This window comes from Chelon labrosus (assembly GCF_963514085.1).
Source record: "Chelon labrosus genome assembly, chromosome: 23".
NCBI lineage: Eukaryota > Metazoa > Chordata > Actinopteri > Mugiliformes > Mugilidae > Chelon > Chelon labrosus.
The window spans coordinates 1,607,279-1,628,244 of NC_140356.1; the positions used below are offsets into that span (position 1 = coordinate 1,607,279).

A 20,966-nucleotide genomic window follows, 5' to 3' on the forward strand; every position below is an offset into this window, starting at 1 on the left:
TATGAATATGAATACAGGTCTTCAGAATATACGGCATAAGAAGAAAGCAGCAGCACCACCTGGCAGCATTTAGAACGATTAAAATATATTTCCTGCCAAGGAACATTTCTGTTTCAGGAACGTTTTCTGCCCCAAACTGCAGCACAGTTCAATAAAGACTCCCTGAACCAGACGCCATCTGAAATGTGAGGCAGGTAAGCAGAAGCACTGAGGGGAAAAGGAAATTAGACTGTTAAGCACTGTACTTGGACAAGCAGCATAACAAAAGCTGGTGAAGACTATGTGAGCGAAATAACTGAAACATTTTCAGACTGATTCTCTGTTTATAGATTTGTATGGTAGCCTAGAGTTGGTGTGGCCCAGCAGATCTTCGTTGGAGCCCCATCAGTTCCCAACCTAGATATTTCTTAACATACACTGATGAAAGACCGCTCATTTGGACTACGCTCTTAGAGGCTTGTAGAACTGCCAGGCCTGATTATTCAACATGCAAAGCAGAGTGCGACTGGATTAATGAAAGACAACCCCGACTACTCATAGGTTCGCATAAACAGGCTTGTGGGTGTGAGAGAATGTGCATTACACAAGTTTGGATACTTGGTGTCTTGAACTTATAACCGAATGCAGTTGTTTTAGTTGCATTTGCATATCAGCAGACATTGGTGACGTTTTGGCTCGTCAACATAAAGAAGTCTAAGTGGGCTGACCTTTACACAGCACACACACCTTTAATTCTCTAATTTATATGTTTGTAAGAGTACTAGAGTTAGAGTATGTGTCTCAGGCACATTTTTCAAGCATTCATAGAAGGCACATCAAAATCAAAATCAAAAGAAATCAACAAGGGATTGCACCAGTGTGGGGTTGTTGCTTCAAGGACAGTTGAGAACACAAAACGCAACAAAAAGCCAATACAAGCACCTGCAGCTGCAACAAGTTCCAAAAGTCTGCAAACTCTGCAACTGTTCTCACAAATGGATCACATCGACAACTGCACGATGCTGATCGGCTCCTTTTTTGCATAAGATGTGAATCAGACGTAAAGGTTATCTTGCAGGGTTGCCTCGCAGTCAATACAACGATAAAGGTTCATCATTTGAGAAGCCTGACTGTGCTCAGCTAATCTCATGACATTTCCCCGATTAGCATTTAATTTATGCACAACAAGTACAATTCCGTCTCTGCACCCGGACTCGAACCAGCATGTTCATGTACTATCCTGCTTTTATTCTGTTTTTATTCTATTTCTAATCTATATATTTAATTTTGCTACATATTTTATTTTGTTATTTATTCTATTTTGCATAACTTCACTGCTTCTGTGAAGTTGACCTGGCACCCAGTTCCATGCATTTCATTGCTGGTGATGATGCTGCATTGTTAGGCGGTCTAGGCTCTGCGTCAATTTGACGCCGTAGCTACGGCAACAGTTCAGGCCCTATGCAGAGCTGTGATTGATCCACTTGGTAGTAGCGTGTTTCCTCTTCAGTGTTTCCAGCTGCTTATCCATCTCCACAATTTTCAAATTGATTATTTTGGATGAATAAAGATGGAAGCCCCAACCAGCGTCTGGGTGTTGTTACAGAGCGAGCCAGACTGATGAGCACACAAGTATAAATGGCTTACACCAGTGTAGGCTACATGCGTAGGTTATGGTGTCTATGTACCGCAGTACCCTAAATGAGCCTTTAGTATGTGACTTTAAAAAATCTTGAATCTTGAATATTGAACACCTATGTCTAGACATCAGTGTGAAATGTGGATAACTAGAGTCCACACAGCTAAAAAACGTCTAGACTCACTCACACCTACACAATACTGTCTTCGGAATGAACATAGAGTAACTGTACTTCTTGAAATTTAATGAGATTTTAAAAGCTGCTGTTCTATGGTGTGATCATAGGGTTTTCCTTTGAACCTTGAAACGTTACACGCAACAAGCAACACTAACACTACTTCATGCTCTCCAAAAATCACATATGAGGGGAGACAAGTATCAGGAGACAGAACAGTTCAAGGTAAATGGGGCATTATAAGGCATTTTTTTTAGCTACTTGTCACATTCTTGTTCTTACCTGCAGTGAGAAGACGCAGCGTAGGCAGAGAGCGGCCATCACCACTGCCAGCAGCACAGTGGCTATGTTGCGCACATCAACCAGCGATTCCACCAGGGGAATGCTGCCCACCTGCCAGTCGTAACACAGCACAATGGGGGCCAGCAGCAGCCAGGCATTAAAGGACAGCAGGTACGAGTATGTTAAGATCCTGCGAAAACGGGGTAGAGAGAGATAGTGGGCCGACACAGAGCAGAGGAGAAAAGGGATAAAAGGATGAACATTTTGAATCATACAGTAACACCATCGAAGGTCAAAAATAATCTGAATACTCATCAGTCTTTATAAACACCCTGATACTGTCCATGTTGAATAGTCTGACCATTTGAAGACCGGGTTATCCATGGTTAAACATTGATTGTTAGAGATAAAGCCTGATCCAGTAAGCCTATGACAAGTCACACTGTATTTTTCAATGCTAAAAGCTTGATTCATTCTTTTGCTTTTGCTGTGCATGCTGTGTTTTGGTGCTCTGCTCTCCATCTAGTATTTTTTTGCCACATATTCAAGATCTGCATGGCTGTCTGGTGTATTGATTTCTGTGTGCTTCAGAAAGCACCCCCGCCCTGGCTGTTTGAACAGCCAGGGCGGGGTCCAGAGAGGCACCCTGGCAACAAACATGACCAAATGAGCCTGAAAACGACAAAAACAAAGGTGCAATGGGAAAAGACCCAGGGCCTGGTCTATGTGGGGGGCTAGCTCGTAACTGACCCTACACTAAAACTAAGGAAGTATAGACTAACCCTAAGTGTTAACCCTAACTGAAACTACTGTAAATTGGTATTGATATTAATTTAAAACCAACTCCCAGAGCATGTCCACACAACGGTTTTTCATCATAATAAAGACAAATTCTTGAACGGGGCTAAAATACTTTCACTGCCCCCAAAAAATAAGAAGAAGGTAATGTACCACATCATTGTTTGTTTCATCCAACAAGGAAGGAAGCAGAAGAGGGTTATATTCTTTGGTGTAAGAGTACATATATTCATTAAGATCCCGTCAAACAGCGCAGTGGTGGAGGAAAATGTTATTACTGCTAAAACTCGCTTCCTTTAGTGTACTGTACTAATACCTGGGGAGCTTTGGGTGGTGTTCAAAGAAGCAGCTTTGGGACCTTGAGTTAATACGTTAGATTCCCTCTATGTCGATGGTTGAGGTGTCTTGAGCAACTAAGCACCTGAACACGGCAATAATGCCAGTTTGATTTGATTTGATTGTAGAGGCTGGAGCATACATGTAATGTCGTCGCTGGACTCAATATTATTAGAATATGAGTTCACTGACACAACGGAATGGAATTTCATTATGGGGTGTGCTTCAAGTGATGCAGACAAAAAAAAAAAGTAGCCCTCTGTCCTCTGTGCTCAGATGACATGCATGACTACGTCGCTACGTTTGTTGATCACTAAAAAAATCCCGCCTAAACGATTTGTTCGGCCTGGCAGATATTTGAGCATAATCAGTTCCCAATGGAGCGGCTCCAGACCAACATTACACCGCAAAAGGTTTGTTGGTAGGGGAAGAGAGGCTGTCTATCCATACATATGGATATACTTTCAACCTACGCTCTCCTCTACCATAGCATTGTGAAACTTGTTTTGTTTATATGCATCAGTTCACATAATATAAGCAAAAGAAAGCATGCGCCTACTGCAAAATATACCAGCTTGTCTAGGTGAGAGAATGCTCTTGCTGTATTTTTGCACCACTATCAAACTGGTGTGCATACGCTGCCTTTCATCCCTGTATCACCTGAGTGACTGGGTCTATATTATACATGAGCTACCTTGTTGGGCATGAATACAATAAACCAAAATGAGGGGCCACTGTTTAAAGCTTTGCGCAACCATTGGTCAACAACTCCAATTATTTTAAATGGTCAGGACTAAAGCCCCAGTTAATAGACTTAATGGTCAGATGGATAAGGATGTCCAAACAGTTAATAAATATTTAAGTGCATTTCCACACACAACTGTCCCTTGGTATCCTACTTTTTTTCCACAGCACTGCTACAAGTAACTGTTTGTGGGCTTTTATCCTTTTCCCAAACTGAATTCCAGCAAATCTGAGCACCTATCAAAGTCAATTCACCCTCTGGCTCCAGCAAAACAAGTCTCCAGCACAAAAGATGTTGAACTTAAGTCACCATTGATTCTGCCAGAGGACATGTTGGACTGAATTCTGAAAGATAAGACTGTTTAGACCTGTTGTGAGTTAGCCATTGATTTCCTCCAAAGCAGTTGGGGACACAAGCTGAACTCCCTCTGGACACAGCAATAAAACCATGTCAGGAAGGCAAAAAGGAGCTAGTGCTGCACCTCCCTCTTGCAGATCCCTCTGCTGTCCCTCTTTGTTTCCCCAACTTCTGAGCAGATTGGCCATTAAAGAGATTGACGGCCAGAGAGAGACATGGGAGTCTGAAATAAATACAGGTCCGGGTCAACAGACATACAATGGCTCGCAGAGGTTGGCACAAGCTCACACACACAAAGATAAGGCAGCTCTCCAATGTGTGGTGCTGACAGGCAGTTTAGCATGCAGCAGAATGTTCTCCTGCCGTCATCTGATGGGCCTGAGCCATTAATTCAATCCTCTTTTTCACACGTTGCAAGGCCATATAACCACAAACTGTGACACATGCACACATACCGACACCAACAGAGGATCACAGACAGGCTGAGTATAAAAAGTTAAGACGGGGGAAAAAAAAGCAGTGAGGAATTGTGGCGGAGGAAAGAGAAAATGACTCATTTGTCAGGTGGTGCGTGGGTGCTGTGCTCTCTTGAGTCTCATCTGTAGGTAAGAGGATCCAGTCTTCAGGTGTGAGGCAATGCTCCCGGCTGTATTGCACCTCATCACAGACATGCTCGCAGCTTCGCAATGAGGCACATCAAGTTTACATCGAGTAAAAATGACTTATGACTTACTCCAACACCCATGTGAGTTTAAATCATATTTGTTACATTTGGCTTAAGCCAAAGTCAAGGATGAGAGTTTCAGTTAATTCAAGCTTCCATGTTAAAAACCTTGTGAGGGGTTTATGTTTCTTGCCAATTTAAAAGTGCCAATTTACTTAATAAATACAAGCAGACATTGAAGCATGTTCTGTCTAGCATATTTATATGGACATGAGACCAAGACGCTTAACAACCTGTCTGCTAGGTACAGTCAGGTTCATAAATATTGGGACATCAACACAATTCTAATCTTTTTGGCTCTATACACCACCACAATGGATTTGAAATGAAACGAACAAGATGTGCTTTAACTGCAGACTTTCAGCTTTAATTTGAGGGTATTTACATCCAAATCAGGTGAACGGTGTAGGAATTACAACAGTCTGTATATGTGCCTCCCACTTTTTAATACTATAACCCTGTCTTAACCTATTAAAACTCAAGCTCCCGCTTCACACAATGGTGCATGGACAATTACCTGCAGCTGAAAATATCAAAGACAGAAGAACTGGTCATTAGCAACTCCAGGACAAACAGCACAGTCTAAGACTCTAACCAGAAGACTACCTGCATCAACAATGAAACTGTTGAGATAGTGGATTCCTTTAAGTATCTTGGACTCAGCCTGGACAATAAGCTGAATTTTGAGCAACACACCAGCAATACCCACAAATGCTACCAACAAAGACTATCCACCATTCACAAGTTCAAAGCACTTTCTGTTGCCCCCCACCTGCTGTTGTTGCTCTACAAAATTATAATTCAACCCATTCTCCTCTACTCTGCCCATTGTTTCTTCACCTTATTAACTGTATCCAATAGCAACAAACTCATACGCATTACACACAATACCTCCAAAATGACTGGCCTCCCCACGGCAAACATCTCAGACAACAACAAAGCCATGAGAGCACTCACCATAACACAAGACCCCAGGCACCCCCTCTACCCATTCTACTGCTACCATCTAGTCGGCACTAAACACTAAACAGATTACCCCAAAAACTGTACATAGGTGTATATGTGTGTATAAATGTGTATATGTTGTGAATGCTCTCTGTACAGATGTTTTCATGTGAGGCTCTGTACAGACTGGGGCAACAGTTTGAGATCTTAAAAGGTTAACTGAGTTCTTGCCTTGATGTGGCTGATGAGTGTATAAAAACATTAAGATTTATGATTTGGACCTTTGCCTTTATATATTTGTAACGAAATAGATAATTAACCATTTATCTTTTAAACTGGTTGCCAGACATAGTTATGGCAAAGCATTTTTTTCCTTTGACATATAAAATGACAATGACTTGCTTTAAGTAGACCACAATAATTCAGTGAGCGAGCTACATAAATCAGGATGTGATCTGCAAACCCACAATAAGCAATTCTATTGTCTTGCGTGACTTAGCCTTGCCAAGCCATACACTGATTATCTAAAGAATTTTGAGGACAGTTGAATTATATGGGGCAAGCCACCAAATCAGCTCCAACTCCTGAATGCTTTAGTATCTGATACCAAGATATTAACAGCAGATACTTTAAGTCCTGTAAAGTGGAGCCCATGTGTATCACAGATGTTCAGACGATCTCCAATGTCTGCAGCGCATAGTATTGATAAGCTCATGTGTTTATGTTCAGTGTTGCTGTGGTTGTAAAGCATGTCTTTTTTTTTCCTTTTTTTTTTTTGGTCGAGTGAGAACCATATATTAGAAGCGTTGGTGTTTATGGTGTTGACGTGGGCTACAGCAGACAGTAGCCCGTGTTCAAGCTTTAATTATCATGCAGAAAAGCCCCCATAGCTTCCTTTGTGTGAGACGCTACAATATGTATTCAGGTCAAGAATATAGAATTCATTGTTGCAAAGCATTACGTCCTACTGTGTTTTTATGTGTAACGTCATTGACAGTCAACATCAATAGTCAATGTCAACTCGACTTTCATCATATATTAGTCGACTTTTAAAAATCTGAATTTGTTCAACCTCTACCCATAAGTCAAGCTAAATGTGTCAAATAATATACAGCATCAGTGTGTACACTAGGCTTCACATTAGCATAGCCTCAGAAGTTCCCAGTTTGTGTCAGACCAGCGACACCGCTCAGATGACATTTCATTTTTACTCCCTATGTTTCCTGTGCTGTACTGAAAGAAAAAAATACATAGAGATCTAGAGTAGTTGTTTTATAGTCTGTTTCACACTGCACATATTAACAATATCAACACTATCTTTTTAATTACTTTAATATATTTTTATCCTCTCTCCAGAGCTGAGCAATATGCTAACTAACTCAATTAATTTAAGTTTCTGTTTTTGAACAATATGAAGAATGCCTAGATCGCAAAATTGAGATGATGTCTCCCTGACTTTTGAGTTTTGCAGGTACACGACAGGCTGGGGCGACGGCAGCCGCTGAAGATGACAAAATAATGACATGTTCATTTGACTGATGAGGACTGCACATGTCGTTCTTATGCTGGTGTTATTCTTCTGCTGAGCAGCGTTAACTTTATTATACAAGAACGTGAACAAAAATTGTAAATACGACCAGTTAGTCGATATTTTTAAGGTGAATGTTCCTCCACTCATCTGGCGTGACTTCACCTACTACCATGGTGCATGGAGGAGAAACAGAAATTATAGAAAGGTCAAGACTCCAGCAGCACTTGCAGTATGACCCTGGTGAAGGCCACGAGCCACGAGCCACGAGCCGAAACGCATCGGCCCTAGTTGTTCCACAAACTACAAGTGCTGCTAGATTCTTGACCTTCCTTAAAAAAAAAAGGGACACAGGGACGATACTGTATATGGCACATGATGACAATGTGTGCATGTGTGTGTGCCCTCAGAGAGACCGTGGCGGTTACAGTAGATTTCATAAGGCAGTCGTTGATGAGGATGAAAAGTGACACTCCAGCCACCATCACGTATGGCTGCAGTAATCCATCATACTGAAACTGTCGTCACACGCCCACCAAGGACAGAGAGGAAACAGAGAGACTCGTGAGGTTCGATAAATGTGATTTATCTCTCTCGCAAGCACACGCACACGTATGTATAAACAGAGCAGATTAATGACAGTCCGGAAACTGCTGCGATGAGTTATACAAGACCTAGCAGAGACACTAACATGATGGATTGTCACCACTGCATCTCAGATGGAGGGGAAATGCATAAATATACAGTAACACACACGCAGAGATGAAGCCTTCCCTCTAACAATGTCAGAGTCTTCAAGGTTTACATCTCTCTCTACCTGTGCACTGCCAGTGTCAAACGGCCAAGCAGGATGGATGGAGCGAGGACGCGTTGACAGACACACAGAGACTGAGAACGCCGGAGGCTCAGCCAAACATCAGGGAGAAGGAATAACGAGAGGAGAACATGAAGGACGGAGTGTGGCGTATAAGAATCCGCTATAAATTTCCCAGGTGGCCGAGGAGGAGAAGAGTCATTTTTCACTGTTGCCGCACTAATGACAGATTATATGCTTTCTCATCGCCAACGACAAACACTGACACAGCTGAGAAGACCTTTCTTGTCACACATTTGTGGCTTTTAGAGAGAGCCAGAGGTCGAGTCACCTGAGCTTTTACTATATTATCTCTCAGGTACATGTTTGACAATGTGGAACTAACATAGTTGGGTGTGTGAGTTGCAGTGGTGCTTTGGAGAAAATGTCGGTGCTGGCATGCTAACATTCCCACATTGTGCCTCCAAAACAGTTGTGACTCATGAGAGAATGGACATGGGCCTTCTGAGGGTGTCCTGTGGTGTCTGGCAACAGAAGGTGTTGTTAGTGGGGGCCTTTGAGTTCTTTGGGTTGAGGGGAGGGGCCTCTGTGGATCATCCCACAGATACTTAATCAGTTTGGGATCTAGTGATTTTGGAGGCCAGGTCAACACCTTGTTCTGTTCTTCATGTTTTTTTTAGTTGTTCCTGGGCTGGCTGCTGCCATCAAGGAGTGTCTTTGCTATGGGGTGGGGGTGCCTGGTCTGGTCTAGGTGGGTGCTACACATCTAAGTAACATCCACATGAATGCCAGGTCCAAAAGTTTCCCAGCAGAACACTGAATTGTCACAAGATGGTTAATGCTATTCACTTCTCATGTCAGTGGAAAAGATGTTATACCTGATTGGTGTATACTGATACATGTGACTAGTGGTATAGATTTTAAATGACCACTGTTGACCATTTTTTCCCAGGCTGGCCACTCCAAAGCTGGGTATAAAATGTTTGCTTTGTGAAATATGACAAAAAAAGCAAACCATTTCGATATTAAATGGTCTTGTTTTTATACGTGCTTCACTACCTATTGGTGCAAAAAGCACTTTACAGTCACAGTGACAGATCTACCCATTAGTTTTCACACATTTACACACCAATGCCAGGTACTGGGAGCAACTCAATGTGTAAGGACACTTGAGCATGTGGTCCATGCTCTGGCTTTGTGGACAAGCCACTCTACCTCACAAACACACAGCCACCCCCTGGGCTGTGGCTCTGGCTGTGTACAATGTACATATTATTAACATTCAGTGCACACTATAAAAGCAATATCTTGTGTCAGGTAATTTTGGTATACAGAGATATGTACCGCCTGGAAGAAGGGAAACTGCTAGAGGAAAAAAACAGTGTCCAGTGTGTGATGTATCTGTAGTTATTTTTCCTATTGTTTCCTGGTTCTTAAAGAGTCCTGGAAGGTGGGCAGAGGAGCACTAATGAGTCCTCTGCCGTTCTTTTGTTTTTGCCAGGTAATTTATACTTCACGAGAAACTTTACTGCCGAACTTAGGGGAAGTCCTCATAGGGCCCTCCCACTGCATCATACGTCATACGCGCTAAGCATTGTGGGAGATGAGAGGCACTTTTCTTATTATTTTCAGATGCTGGCCAGTCGTTTTGATGGCCGTGTACGTGTAATTTTGTTCTCGCAGCCCGAGGAGTGAGAACAAACTTCTTGCTTCTCGCAGAGTATGTAACAGCCTTAAGACAAAGCCGCCCAGCAAAGAAGATCCAAGTGAAGATTGGAGCAAGCCAATTGGTTAGCACAGGATTTTGAGACAGTAGCGAGACAAAGGGCTTGCTTTCCTGGTTTTCAGCTCACATCCATAGTCTTTGGCTTCACAAAGTTGTCTCAGTCTGGTTGTGAATGATGGCTCGTTATTATTTTTCAGAAGATCAGTTGTCCAACAAAACTTTCCTTACTGGGAAAGTCACTATCTGATGTTAAGCAGTTCTTGCATGGGGTGTTTAAATAATTAGTAGGAGAGTGACTGCAGAGGCGAAGAGAAATGGCATGTCACTATTGGATTTGATGACAATAAAGAAACACTGCTCCCACAGTACAGCGATGTTACAGAGTAAGACGTCTTTTACTTGATGAAAAAATCATTAGTAAGGCACCCCGATGAGAGGTACTTGATGCAGCCATCACATCACTGCAACATCCGCTGTTTGACTCCTAGCCTAGGAGCCTTGTTGTATGACATACCCCTCTCTCTCTCTCAGACTCCCTGCTGCTCTGTAAACTCCAAATAAAGGCCTTTATCTTAAAAAATGCAAGAAACGAATGAGTAGAGATAGCGGCTGGCTGAAGTATCCAGAAAACTTATCCAGTATCCAGAATATAGCTGTGTTTCATTTTGGACTGCCGTAGTGACAGCTGATTTAACATGCTGCCTGAAATATTCTGACCAGTGAAAGTGTTGGTCAGCGCTGGTTAAAAATAGGATGCTGCTAGCTGAGCATTTCCAGCCACTTCACTCATATGACAGGATAGACAACAGCTTCATTTTGGGTTTTTAAACCATGCACTGATATAAACATGCCACTGTATAGTTATAGCTCAGCATGCATTATCGTCAGTGTTCAAAAATAAGTGAAGATCACGCTTAAAGATCACATTTTCCCCTTGATAATATGTGTATTCCTGAGGGATAAAAAGTGCGTGTGTGTGCGTGTGTGTGCGTGTGTGTGCGTGTGTGTGCGTGTATGACGCTGACCTGGTGAGCAAGTGAGGTGAGAATGAGGCAGGGTTGTCCTGTTCAGAGAAAAGAGGCATGGATCCTCCCATCAGCCACAGCCGGACAGACATGATCATCACCACCTGGAGAATGGAAACATCTCAGTAATCTGTTTTTTCTTTTTAGGACAGCTAAGGAGTCCAGACCAATTATTGCAAACTAAAAACAAACATAATATTCAAATGACATTAAATGGAGAAGCACATAAGGAGATGAGACTAAACAACAAGCCATGGGCAACATTAACATTTGATGACACTGTATAACTGAGACATGTTTAAATATTCAACTAAAAATTTATGGAAAGCCCGAATTAGCCTTGCATACAATTATCTTGGAACTAAGTTGAATAGGAAGTTAAGAAACAAGGACACTTTTATGACTAAATTGTAGTATGAGACACAATGTACAACATTAAAAAAATAAAACATAAAAGTATACTATTCTGATTCAGCAAGAGGATTTTTTTTTCTACATGGTGAGCCAAAGAGGTGTTACAGTGAACAAAGTAGGCCACATTCTTCAACATTCTGTGTTGTTGGTGGGGGGCCTTAAGCAGAGTTTATACCTCTGCGAGATATAGACACTATAACCTACACATGTAGCCTACGCCGGTGCAAGCCATTTGCTCTGTAAAAAGACCACTCAAACGGCAGTTGGCGCTGTGCCTTTTTTTACCAGTCGGGTTCATTTTTGTTTCTACTTCCTGCTGTACTTTCAACAATGGCAGGTGAAACCTTCACTGAAATTTCGCCGAAGACAAGTCATACGAACGTTTGTATCTCCGAACCTCCTCAGTTAACCTTTCCTTAATGTGTTCCATCTTTATTGATCCAAAACAGTCAATTTGAAAACTGCGGAGATGGAGAAGCAACCAGAAATACTAATGCAGAAATACACTACTACCAAGCGGACCAATCACAGCACAGCTCTTGTGCTCTGCGTCGCCGTGGCATATAGTTACATTTCTGAGGAGGTGCACGTCTGCTACGATGCTAGGGTCTGCATAGGAGTCTGCATAGGAGTCTGCATAGGAGTCTGCATAGGAGTCTGCATTGTCGCCATAGCCTCTGCATCAGCTTAACGCAGAAGGATAAACTGCCTATTAGCAGAAACCTACACAATACTAGGAAGGTGGTCATTAAGTTATGCCTGATCGGTGTATACTGGCTCTGTGGTAATGTGTTCACAATGTGTAGGCACCTTATTCAAACAGGATCGACAGCATTACACTTTACATAGCAAAAATAAATACTTACGTAACCAGAGATGAGGCTGGCTCGCTTGATGAAGGGGCAGGAGATCTGGAGGAGGTCCCTGAGTCTTGAGGCAGACAGGTGACTGAGGGACACAAGGACAGACAAAACAAGAGGTCAGACGGACGGCCTCCTCTACTTGTGGACTTAAGCCCGTACAGGAGACAACAGAACATTCCAAAAACATGGCAACATAGAGATTAAAGTAAAATGGTTTCCTTTGGGTCGTATTTCACTGTGTGCACAACCTCATGCCCTTAAACCAGAACTGTCTTTCGTCTGGTTTATTATTATTGAGCAACATGATTTAATTACAACAATATTCCACCATCGCCGGCTTGTACAAGTGCATTTTGTACTTTTGTGTGGAATTAATATAAGTTAGTTGCAGTAGGCTAAACTCACTTTAAAGCCCCTTTAGTCCCATGCGGAAGCAATAAAAGAACCCTGATTTAGTTTGACTGTCATGAAACAGCAAGAAAACGTCTGCCTTTAAGAAGAATCACAGCAGCTGTCAGGCAGAGGGCAGCGCTTGCTGGAAGCTAAGATCACTTTTGGGAGCCGGCTGATCAAAGAAAGATGATTAAGAATTCTGTTGCAAACAGGAAGCTCAAAACAAGAATGACAACAACAAACAGAATGAGGGTGGAGGAGGAGGCACCAGTGAAGCTGCTGTCCTGATTAGAGGGGAGACCGCATGGAGCGCGCTCACTGGCACTCTTCATTTTTAACATAAGTAATGACATCTTAAGGAAACCTTTTTTAAAAATGACAGATGACACAGTATTTCTTTTACAAACTATAAAAACAAGTCCAATTTAAGACCAAGAGTATGAGAAAAGCAATAACAAAAGATATGGACAAAGAAGCAACTGGATTTGCAAAGTCTGAAGGGGTTCACAACCTGAAATTAACCAAGCAGAAGACAGAGAAACGATGTAAAGTATAAAGGTTTTCACGTCGTATCGTATCGTATCGTATCGTATCGTATCGTATCCCCACTGTTTCTCATCTGGTGATACTCAAAATTTGAAGATTTGAAGATTACGCATGTTTAAACATCTAATTTACTCCAACTAACATTTTGGCCCAGCTGTGTGTCTGAACTTCAGCCTTCACACAGCTATTTCCGTGGCTTTTTGTGTGAACGGCAGAGTTCAAACGCAAACAGTGGTTTGATTCTCTAAGTACTGTGTGTGAAAAAAGTCCACAAAAGATGTATTGTTTCCTCCAGCTCCCTGCAACTAAAATGGACTGAAAGCTTGGAAGCATTTTGTTTGTTGTTCTCAGCCAGTGAAAATTGTACAGCACATCTGAAAATTCTATGTTGGATCTTGTTTCTGTCGGTGAGCCTCTCAAATCTAGACTTTCAGCGACGTCTCAATAGCTGCGGAACACTGTGAATAAACTTCCATTGTTTGGCATCGTGGATGTGTATGCTTTCATGCAGTTTCAAGGTCTTGCAGGTCACCATCCATCCAGCCTTATTTTTATCGATCCAGCCTCCATCCTTCCCTGCAGCCAAGGTCATTTATGAACCCTCTCCCCTAGGCCACACACTCCAGTTCATTAGCCTGTGTTAGAAACTAAAGAGAAGGCTCTGACAGCAGAACAAAAGCAGCAAGAGAATAAGATGAGAGCGACAGAATCAGACAGATAGGTAGAGAGAGGAAAGCATGGAGAATCCATTCACCATCCCATCGCTTTGAGATGTTCCCCTTGTGTAGAGCTTTCAAAGCTTCACAGAAACGGCGATAGGAGAGATCTCACAGGAATTCTGCACATACTCTGTCTGTCTCACACTCCGTCTCGTCTGTTTCATCTCGGCCCCACTCTCCTTTTGCTCTCTATTGCCTTTTTCTCTTTTTCTATATTTGTCTTCAACAAAGTCTTTGTTCTGTCTGTTCTGCTGAGCTTTGCTGCGCTGAGAGATAGAATGACAAAGAGGAGTCTGACTCTGCAGATGCTGCATTGCCTCAGTTACTGTGAACGAGTTCTGTTGGAAAAAAAATGAGACAATTTTTCCCTGCTGATTACAAATGAGCGTGTTTCTAGAAAGGAACGGTGAGCCTGATATTTTTAATTGACAAAATATTAGGGATGGGGTAGTCATTAGTGAAGAAATGTAAATACAGTGACAGCAATAAATAAAAGAAAGAGTTATGAGTTCTAGATGACTGAAATGTGGATTCTGAAATAGAAAACAGAAAAGCCTATAATCTCACTGTATGCATTACACAACGAAATTGCAAAATACCCATGACAGCGAGGCTTTTAAAAATAACATTAGTGCTGGGCAATGCCAAAAATCTTTAATCGCGATTAAACGCGCGATTTTCTGCGATTAATCACGCGTCTCATTGGTTGAGACGCCCATTCCAAGCCAGCACTGATCAACACCCCACCCCTCCTGTGAACCGTGGTTTGTCTGCATGTGTGTTCAGAGCTAGTGAGTAACAACAAACCAGAAGCTGTGGATGACAAAGGAGGTCAAAGGCGCTCTTGAAGGAGAGGAACAGCGCCTTCAGGTCTGGGGATGAAACCCAGTACAGGTCTGCCAGAATCAACCTGAGAAAAGGCATCAGGGAGGCCAAGACAACATATAAGAGAAAGATTGAGGACCACTTTAGCAGCAACAACCGAGGAGCTAAACCACTTCTTTGTGCGCTTTGAGGCTAGATCACCAGCGGCAGAAAGACCACATTCACCAGTCTCCAGCAGCCACATCCTCACAGTGCAGGCACAGGAGGTACGGCGCACTCTGCGAGCAGTGAATCCCAGAAAAGCTGCTGGACCAGAAGGCGTCACTGGGAGGGTGCTGAGAGACTGTGCCGACCAGCTGGCTGGTGTATTCGCCAGCATATTTAACCAGTCCCTGTCTAAGTGCCTTATTCCACCCTCTATCAAAGAAGACCAACACCAGCAGCCTCAACAACTACCAGCCAGTGGCACTCACACCCATCATTACGAAATGTTTCGAGAAACTGCTTCAGAGTCACATCACAGCAAGCCTGCCACCCACATTCGACCCCTGCCAGGTTGCATACAGGACAAACAGGTCTACACAAGACGCCATTGCTACAGCTCTCCACACCACATTCACTCACGTGGAACAGAGAGGGAGCTACGCCAAGTTACTCTTCATAGACTTTAGCTCCACCATCATACCCAACAGACTGGTCAAGAAAATACTGGACTTGGGCTTTACACAATCCATTTGCACCTGGATTCACAGCTTCCTGACAAGCCGCTCCCAGAGGGTGAGAGTAGGACCACATCATTCCTCAGCTCTCAGCATCAGCACTGGCTGTGGTTTGCCAGGAAAGGAAAGACCAAAAAGTCATTGGTTACCCACTTCCATCTCTTGAGGATATCTAAAACGCACGCTTCCTCAAGAGAGCCCACAGCATCCTCAGAGACCCATCCCACCCTGGCCACCACCTACTTGAACTGTAGCCCCCCAGGTAGACGCTTTAGGACACTTAGCACTTTTAAATTGCACCTCAATTTGTACTTTGTACAATGACAATGAAGTGATTCTGATTTCTGAATGCGATAATAACATGTTAACTTCCCTAGACCTAAATGAAATACAAACATATATAAAAAATACTCTACACCATAAACTCACAAGCAATCCCATTCACAGAGTAATATGTGACTCCTCATATCGACTGCTATGTTTGATCAAAGAGGTAGCTGAAGATGGAGCTACTTTTTGCAGTGACAAAAACAAAAATTGTAGAGGAGCAGACCCTGGAAGCATGCCACTGGATTACTGAGATAAAGTTACAGTACATCAGCTGATCTGTGATGAAGGTATATCACCACAGCAAATAATAATTAATTTAAAAACACTCCCTGTTTGCTGTTTGAGCTGTGAGATGTTAGGCATGTACTGGCTTAGGGGGGGAAATAATACACATATCCCACTGTACTTTTACCCCATGTTTACCTAGACTACTCAGCTTTCACCATTTCTTAAAGTTCTTTAGTGTGATATACTGTATATGTAGGTATGTAAGTATTCGTTTTGTTTCCTGTTATATTTTGATACTGTACACTTGTTTTGACATTTCTGCCCTTGTTCCCAATCCAGTCAACCCCGTGTATAAATCCCTTGCCATTTTCCAGTTTATATATCCTCAATTTATTTTATTATTCCCTCGCATCTTAGTCCAAATGCAAGAGTTGAGTCAAAGCAATAGGCAGATGAGAAATGCTTCACAGCACAGAGGAGTGGGTTATCATAGAGGCACACAGCTGCTCATAGATTATATTTCTATGGTCATTCTATCCTTCTAAAAATACTCCCAAAGCCACCTCTATAACAAAACATTTTAGACTTGAGTACAGATATAGTTTTAACTACATGTTTCTTGTAACCTTGTGGTGGAACAGGTACTGTGATGTCACTGAGGAAACAAACTTGTACTGACCACACAATGTTTAACTGGAACAGGTCATGACTTCATATGGCGCTATGTTGTTGAGTTGGATATACACCTATATCCCCAACATTTATTTATTTAACACTGGCACACATGTATTATAACACACAATTTAGTCTATCAACAATCAAACTTCTTATTTTATTGTTTTAATATTTAAGTTATATATATGTAATGAACACGGACTTAAAGCGCTGACTATCAGCTTTAATTTGAGGCTATTTATATCCAACTTGTAGGAATTACAATCATGTTTATACGTAGTCCCCAATTTGAAAGGCTAAACTGTGATTGGACAGCTATAAGTATTGCACCAGCAGTTGTTTTCAAGTTTATTTGGTAAGCTGATTTGCACTTTGGAGGCTCAAAAAATAAGATAAGCAATCCATCAAACATTAGGAGTGGCCAAATTAACGGTTTGTTATACTTTGAGAGAGCAGTGGCTGATGTTTTCCGTCAGAAAAATCCCCTCACAACATCCCGACGACTGAAAAACAGTCTCCTGGAGGTAGACATATCATTATCCAAGTCTACAACAGAGAAAAGACTCCAAAAGAGAAAGTAAAGAGGGTTCACCACAAGGTGCAAACCATTCAAGATTAGAAAGTCCACGTAACACAAGCCAAACACATAAAGATTAACCTGTAGTAGAATGGTGGGAAGAAAAAAGCTCAGAGAAGGCTCAGAACGGTTCATGATCCAAAGCGTACAACATCATCTGTAAAACACAGTGTAGGCAGTTTGATGGATGAGCATGCACGGCTTCTGACGGCAATGTGTTAACTAGAGCATACTGATGATGTGACAAGTAACAGAAGCAGCTGGACGACTTCTGAGACGCAAAGAGATATCCTGACAAATTAAACATCGTGTATTGGATTGTGCTTCAGTACAGATGGACAATGAGCTAGCACGTATACTGTGAAGGGAACTGAACAGCTTATGCATCTAAAAAAGGGCACCATTCTGAACTCGGAGCCTGAAACTCCCAGAGCAAGCATAAAGATGGAGAAATTCCCTTTCAACAGGAAGCAACCTTGAGTCGAACCCAGCTCATATGTGGAGGGCCCATCTGCTCAAGGCTTGCCAGGGAGAAAAGAGAGAAGAAAAAAGGAAGATGGGACAGAAGAGAAGAGAGGAGAAGAGAGCAGGGGTAGCAAACAGATCAATTCATACATACATCTCAATAAATCATACGCAGCATATAATCATGATGCAAACAACAGTACACGAGGTTGTGCATGATAAACCGGCGATTATAACGGGTAAAAAGAATGGACAGAAAAAGTATTAATTGTAGAAAAGATTAGTGGGTATATGGTGTGCTCATAAATCTGCTGTCATAAGAATAAATTGGGGCATAAATAAACATAGTGGCAAAGCCCTGACTATAAGCCTCAACAAAATGGAATGTTTTCTATGGATATTCCATGGCCAGGAGTCTTCCACACCGACAAGGAAGATTCATTCACAAACAGGCCATGGAGCCATTCCTCTGCAATTCTTGGGTCATCTGTTGTATGAGGTAAAGGTCAAATTCTCTTGGCAGAGAAGCCAGGTGCATGCGCACAAGCTGGAATAAGAACGTTCCTAATTCTGTGAGATATTAGCTGGGTTCTCAAATATACCTGTCCATCCAGTCTCCCCTTAAGTGGTGTTGAAGTGAGTTCAATTGAGTGCAAGCTTATCATGTCACCCAGGTATGCAGTGTTGAATTTTTCTCTGAAAGAAATCACCGTAGCGGCTCAAAAGTCAGTGATCTCCCCTTGTGCTGAGGGAAGATAGACTGTGCCAAGTTCAGTGTACCTTCTGATTCAGGGGGTTTTGCCTAATCGTATTGTCTTCTCACCACCTGGTAGCAAGGGCTTTGTGGAACAGTACAGAGCTCAGAATGTGGGGATCTATGGATATAAATATATATTAAAACAAAGAAAACACGATGCCCACATCCAGCTATGTGTTGTGCCTCTTGCACGCTAGCTATTTCAGCAAGCCCCCTCTCTCCTCCATCATTTCTCTTCCAGATTCATTTTAGGAGTTGAGACTTCCTCAACATGTGTTACAATCAATTTTTAAGCAGGAAGATGGAGGAGAGAATAGACAGGGTAGAACATAAAAGAGAAATAAGAGGAGCCCGTTTTGCTTCATTGGTTTTTGAATATTCAAAATCCATGTCAATTTGTAGTGATAGTCTGTGTATGAATATTTGGACGGTCAGTAAAGACTTTTTTTTTACCACAAGGCCATTGTGGACTGAACTCTACAAGAGCCCTGAAAGCGCCCTGTAGTTTTTGGCACTAGGAGTTAAGATCATTTAACTCCTTTGAGTTGTAGCGAGATCCGACTTGTTCCAGTTGATCTATCACCATCCTGTCATCACTCGTTCATAGCCCGATTCTCCACAGTCAGAAGGTATTCACCACCGGTGATCGAGAGAACCCCACAAGCCTTGCCGTTCTTCAAGTGCTGACACCCGGTAGTTTGGCCATAATGAATTTGTCCTTGCTAAGTCACTCACCTTACACCAGCCCATTTTACCAACACACTGATAATGAGAATCAACTCCAACCAGCCTCCCAGACATTGAATCGGGCTATTGTCAAGAGTCACTTTATCAGTGAGTGGTCATGTTTCGGTGTAAATCAAGTTTTTTCTGTTGATTTTGGCAGTAACCTCCGAATGCATGCTGACTCAGCTGTTTGGTCCTCACCTCACATGTCAATATACAAGATATTATAATCCCCTTGAATGGCAAATGGTTTCTGTTTAGGTTGTGCAATAGTGGAAGATATTCTGTTTTTGGTCCAGTCGATGAGGCCCTAATTTGTCCCCATCACTCTAGGGCTAAAGTCGTTATTCATGAGTACGTATCGATAGAAAGCAAGCATTTAATCATGTTTACAACATTTTAAACCATTTAGAAATGGCACATTAACTTTAGATTACTACTAGGATGCTAGATGAACAGGTGTGTTGCTTTAATAATATGCTGATCTATGGCTGCTGAGGAAAAGTCGTGAGCCGTAATGTGAGCACATCTCTTCTAGGTTGGATGCATTCAAATCCACCTGCCTGAGGCTGAGGGAGAAGGCTGAAAATGCAAAGCCACTTTCTACACCCTTGGGAAAAATCACTCAGATGAAGTAACACTGAGAAGATTGGTTTCATGCTGGAAAAAATGAGACACCTCCCCACCCACCCAAACTCTCACACAGAGAGGAGAGACAGAGAATGAGAGAGATAGAGAGAGAGAGAGGGAGGGAGAGAACAGACAGATGTTGTTGGTGTCTTAGGACCAGGGCCTCAACTTTTGAGATCATGGGAAAGGCGATTCTATGTATATGCATAACAGGATGCTAATTTACCATGACAACTGTGACCGTGGCAACAACAGAGGATGAATGAAGGGGAGGGAAGTGTGTTATTCGCGGGGAGGCATGGCGAAAGTTAGATAGAAAATTACGTTTTTCGGATTCTTCTGAAGACACAATGTGGGCTTCCTCACGCAAATGAAAAGTAGACAATAAGAGACACAAATGCACAGGCACGCAGACAGAATCCCACTAAGACAGAGAGCACCTTATTTGTGGATTAAGTCCAGCAACTCTGGTTGCACCAGACTCTCTCCTCCGCTTTCTAAACTGCAGCTCATTTGGAGCACAAGTGTTTCACTCCGAACTAAAATTCTTCACATTCCTCACCCCGAGTGGCATTTCCTCTCCTCTTCCTCGTTGGGCGCCACAGTAATTTACATTCTGCCATCCACATTGACCTAGAACACAACAAGACTAGCACAAAAGACCCCAGTCTTAAACTAAGGCAGTGAATGTGGGGCGAGGACAACCCATAGCAGACTATGACAGCGCCACCGCTGCCTATCAATGGTTTTATATTGTGATAATGACAAGAGGAGCAATGTGATGGTCCCAAAGCGGCGACATGACAGTAATTAATATGCATCTGATAAATTCTATCACTTGTGGACGATATCCAATAGTACTTTTACTCTATAGCCAGTTCTGGAATTAGTGACTCTTATAATGATACAGATAAAGTTCAGTTACTATAAATTTGTAGCATTGTACATGAGAGTGTCTCAGAACATGCAACATATATATATAAGGGGTGGGACTCAATTAAAAAGTGTAATCTAATTAATTATAGG

General features: G+C 42.3%; 1 protein-coding gene across 1 annotated transcript in view; it reads right to left on the bottom strand.

The window, feature by feature from the left end:
* The window catches only part of tmtc1 (transmembrane O-mannosyltransferase targeting cadherins 1), a 109,058-nt gene that overhangs the window by 39,046 nt on the left and 49,046 nt on the right, over positions 1-20,966 (bottom strand). The window contains exons 5-7 of the mRNA XM_084573375.1: positions 12,354-12,435; positions 11,074-11,177; positions 2,076-2,265 (exon numbers count right to left, since the gene is read on the bottom strand). Coding sequence (XP_084429501.1) covers positions 2,076-2,265; positions 11,074-11,177; positions 12,354-12,435 — 376 coding nt within the window. The remainder of the gene's footprint in view (positions 1-2,075; positions 2,266-11,073; positions 11,178-12,353; positions 12,436-20,966) is intronic.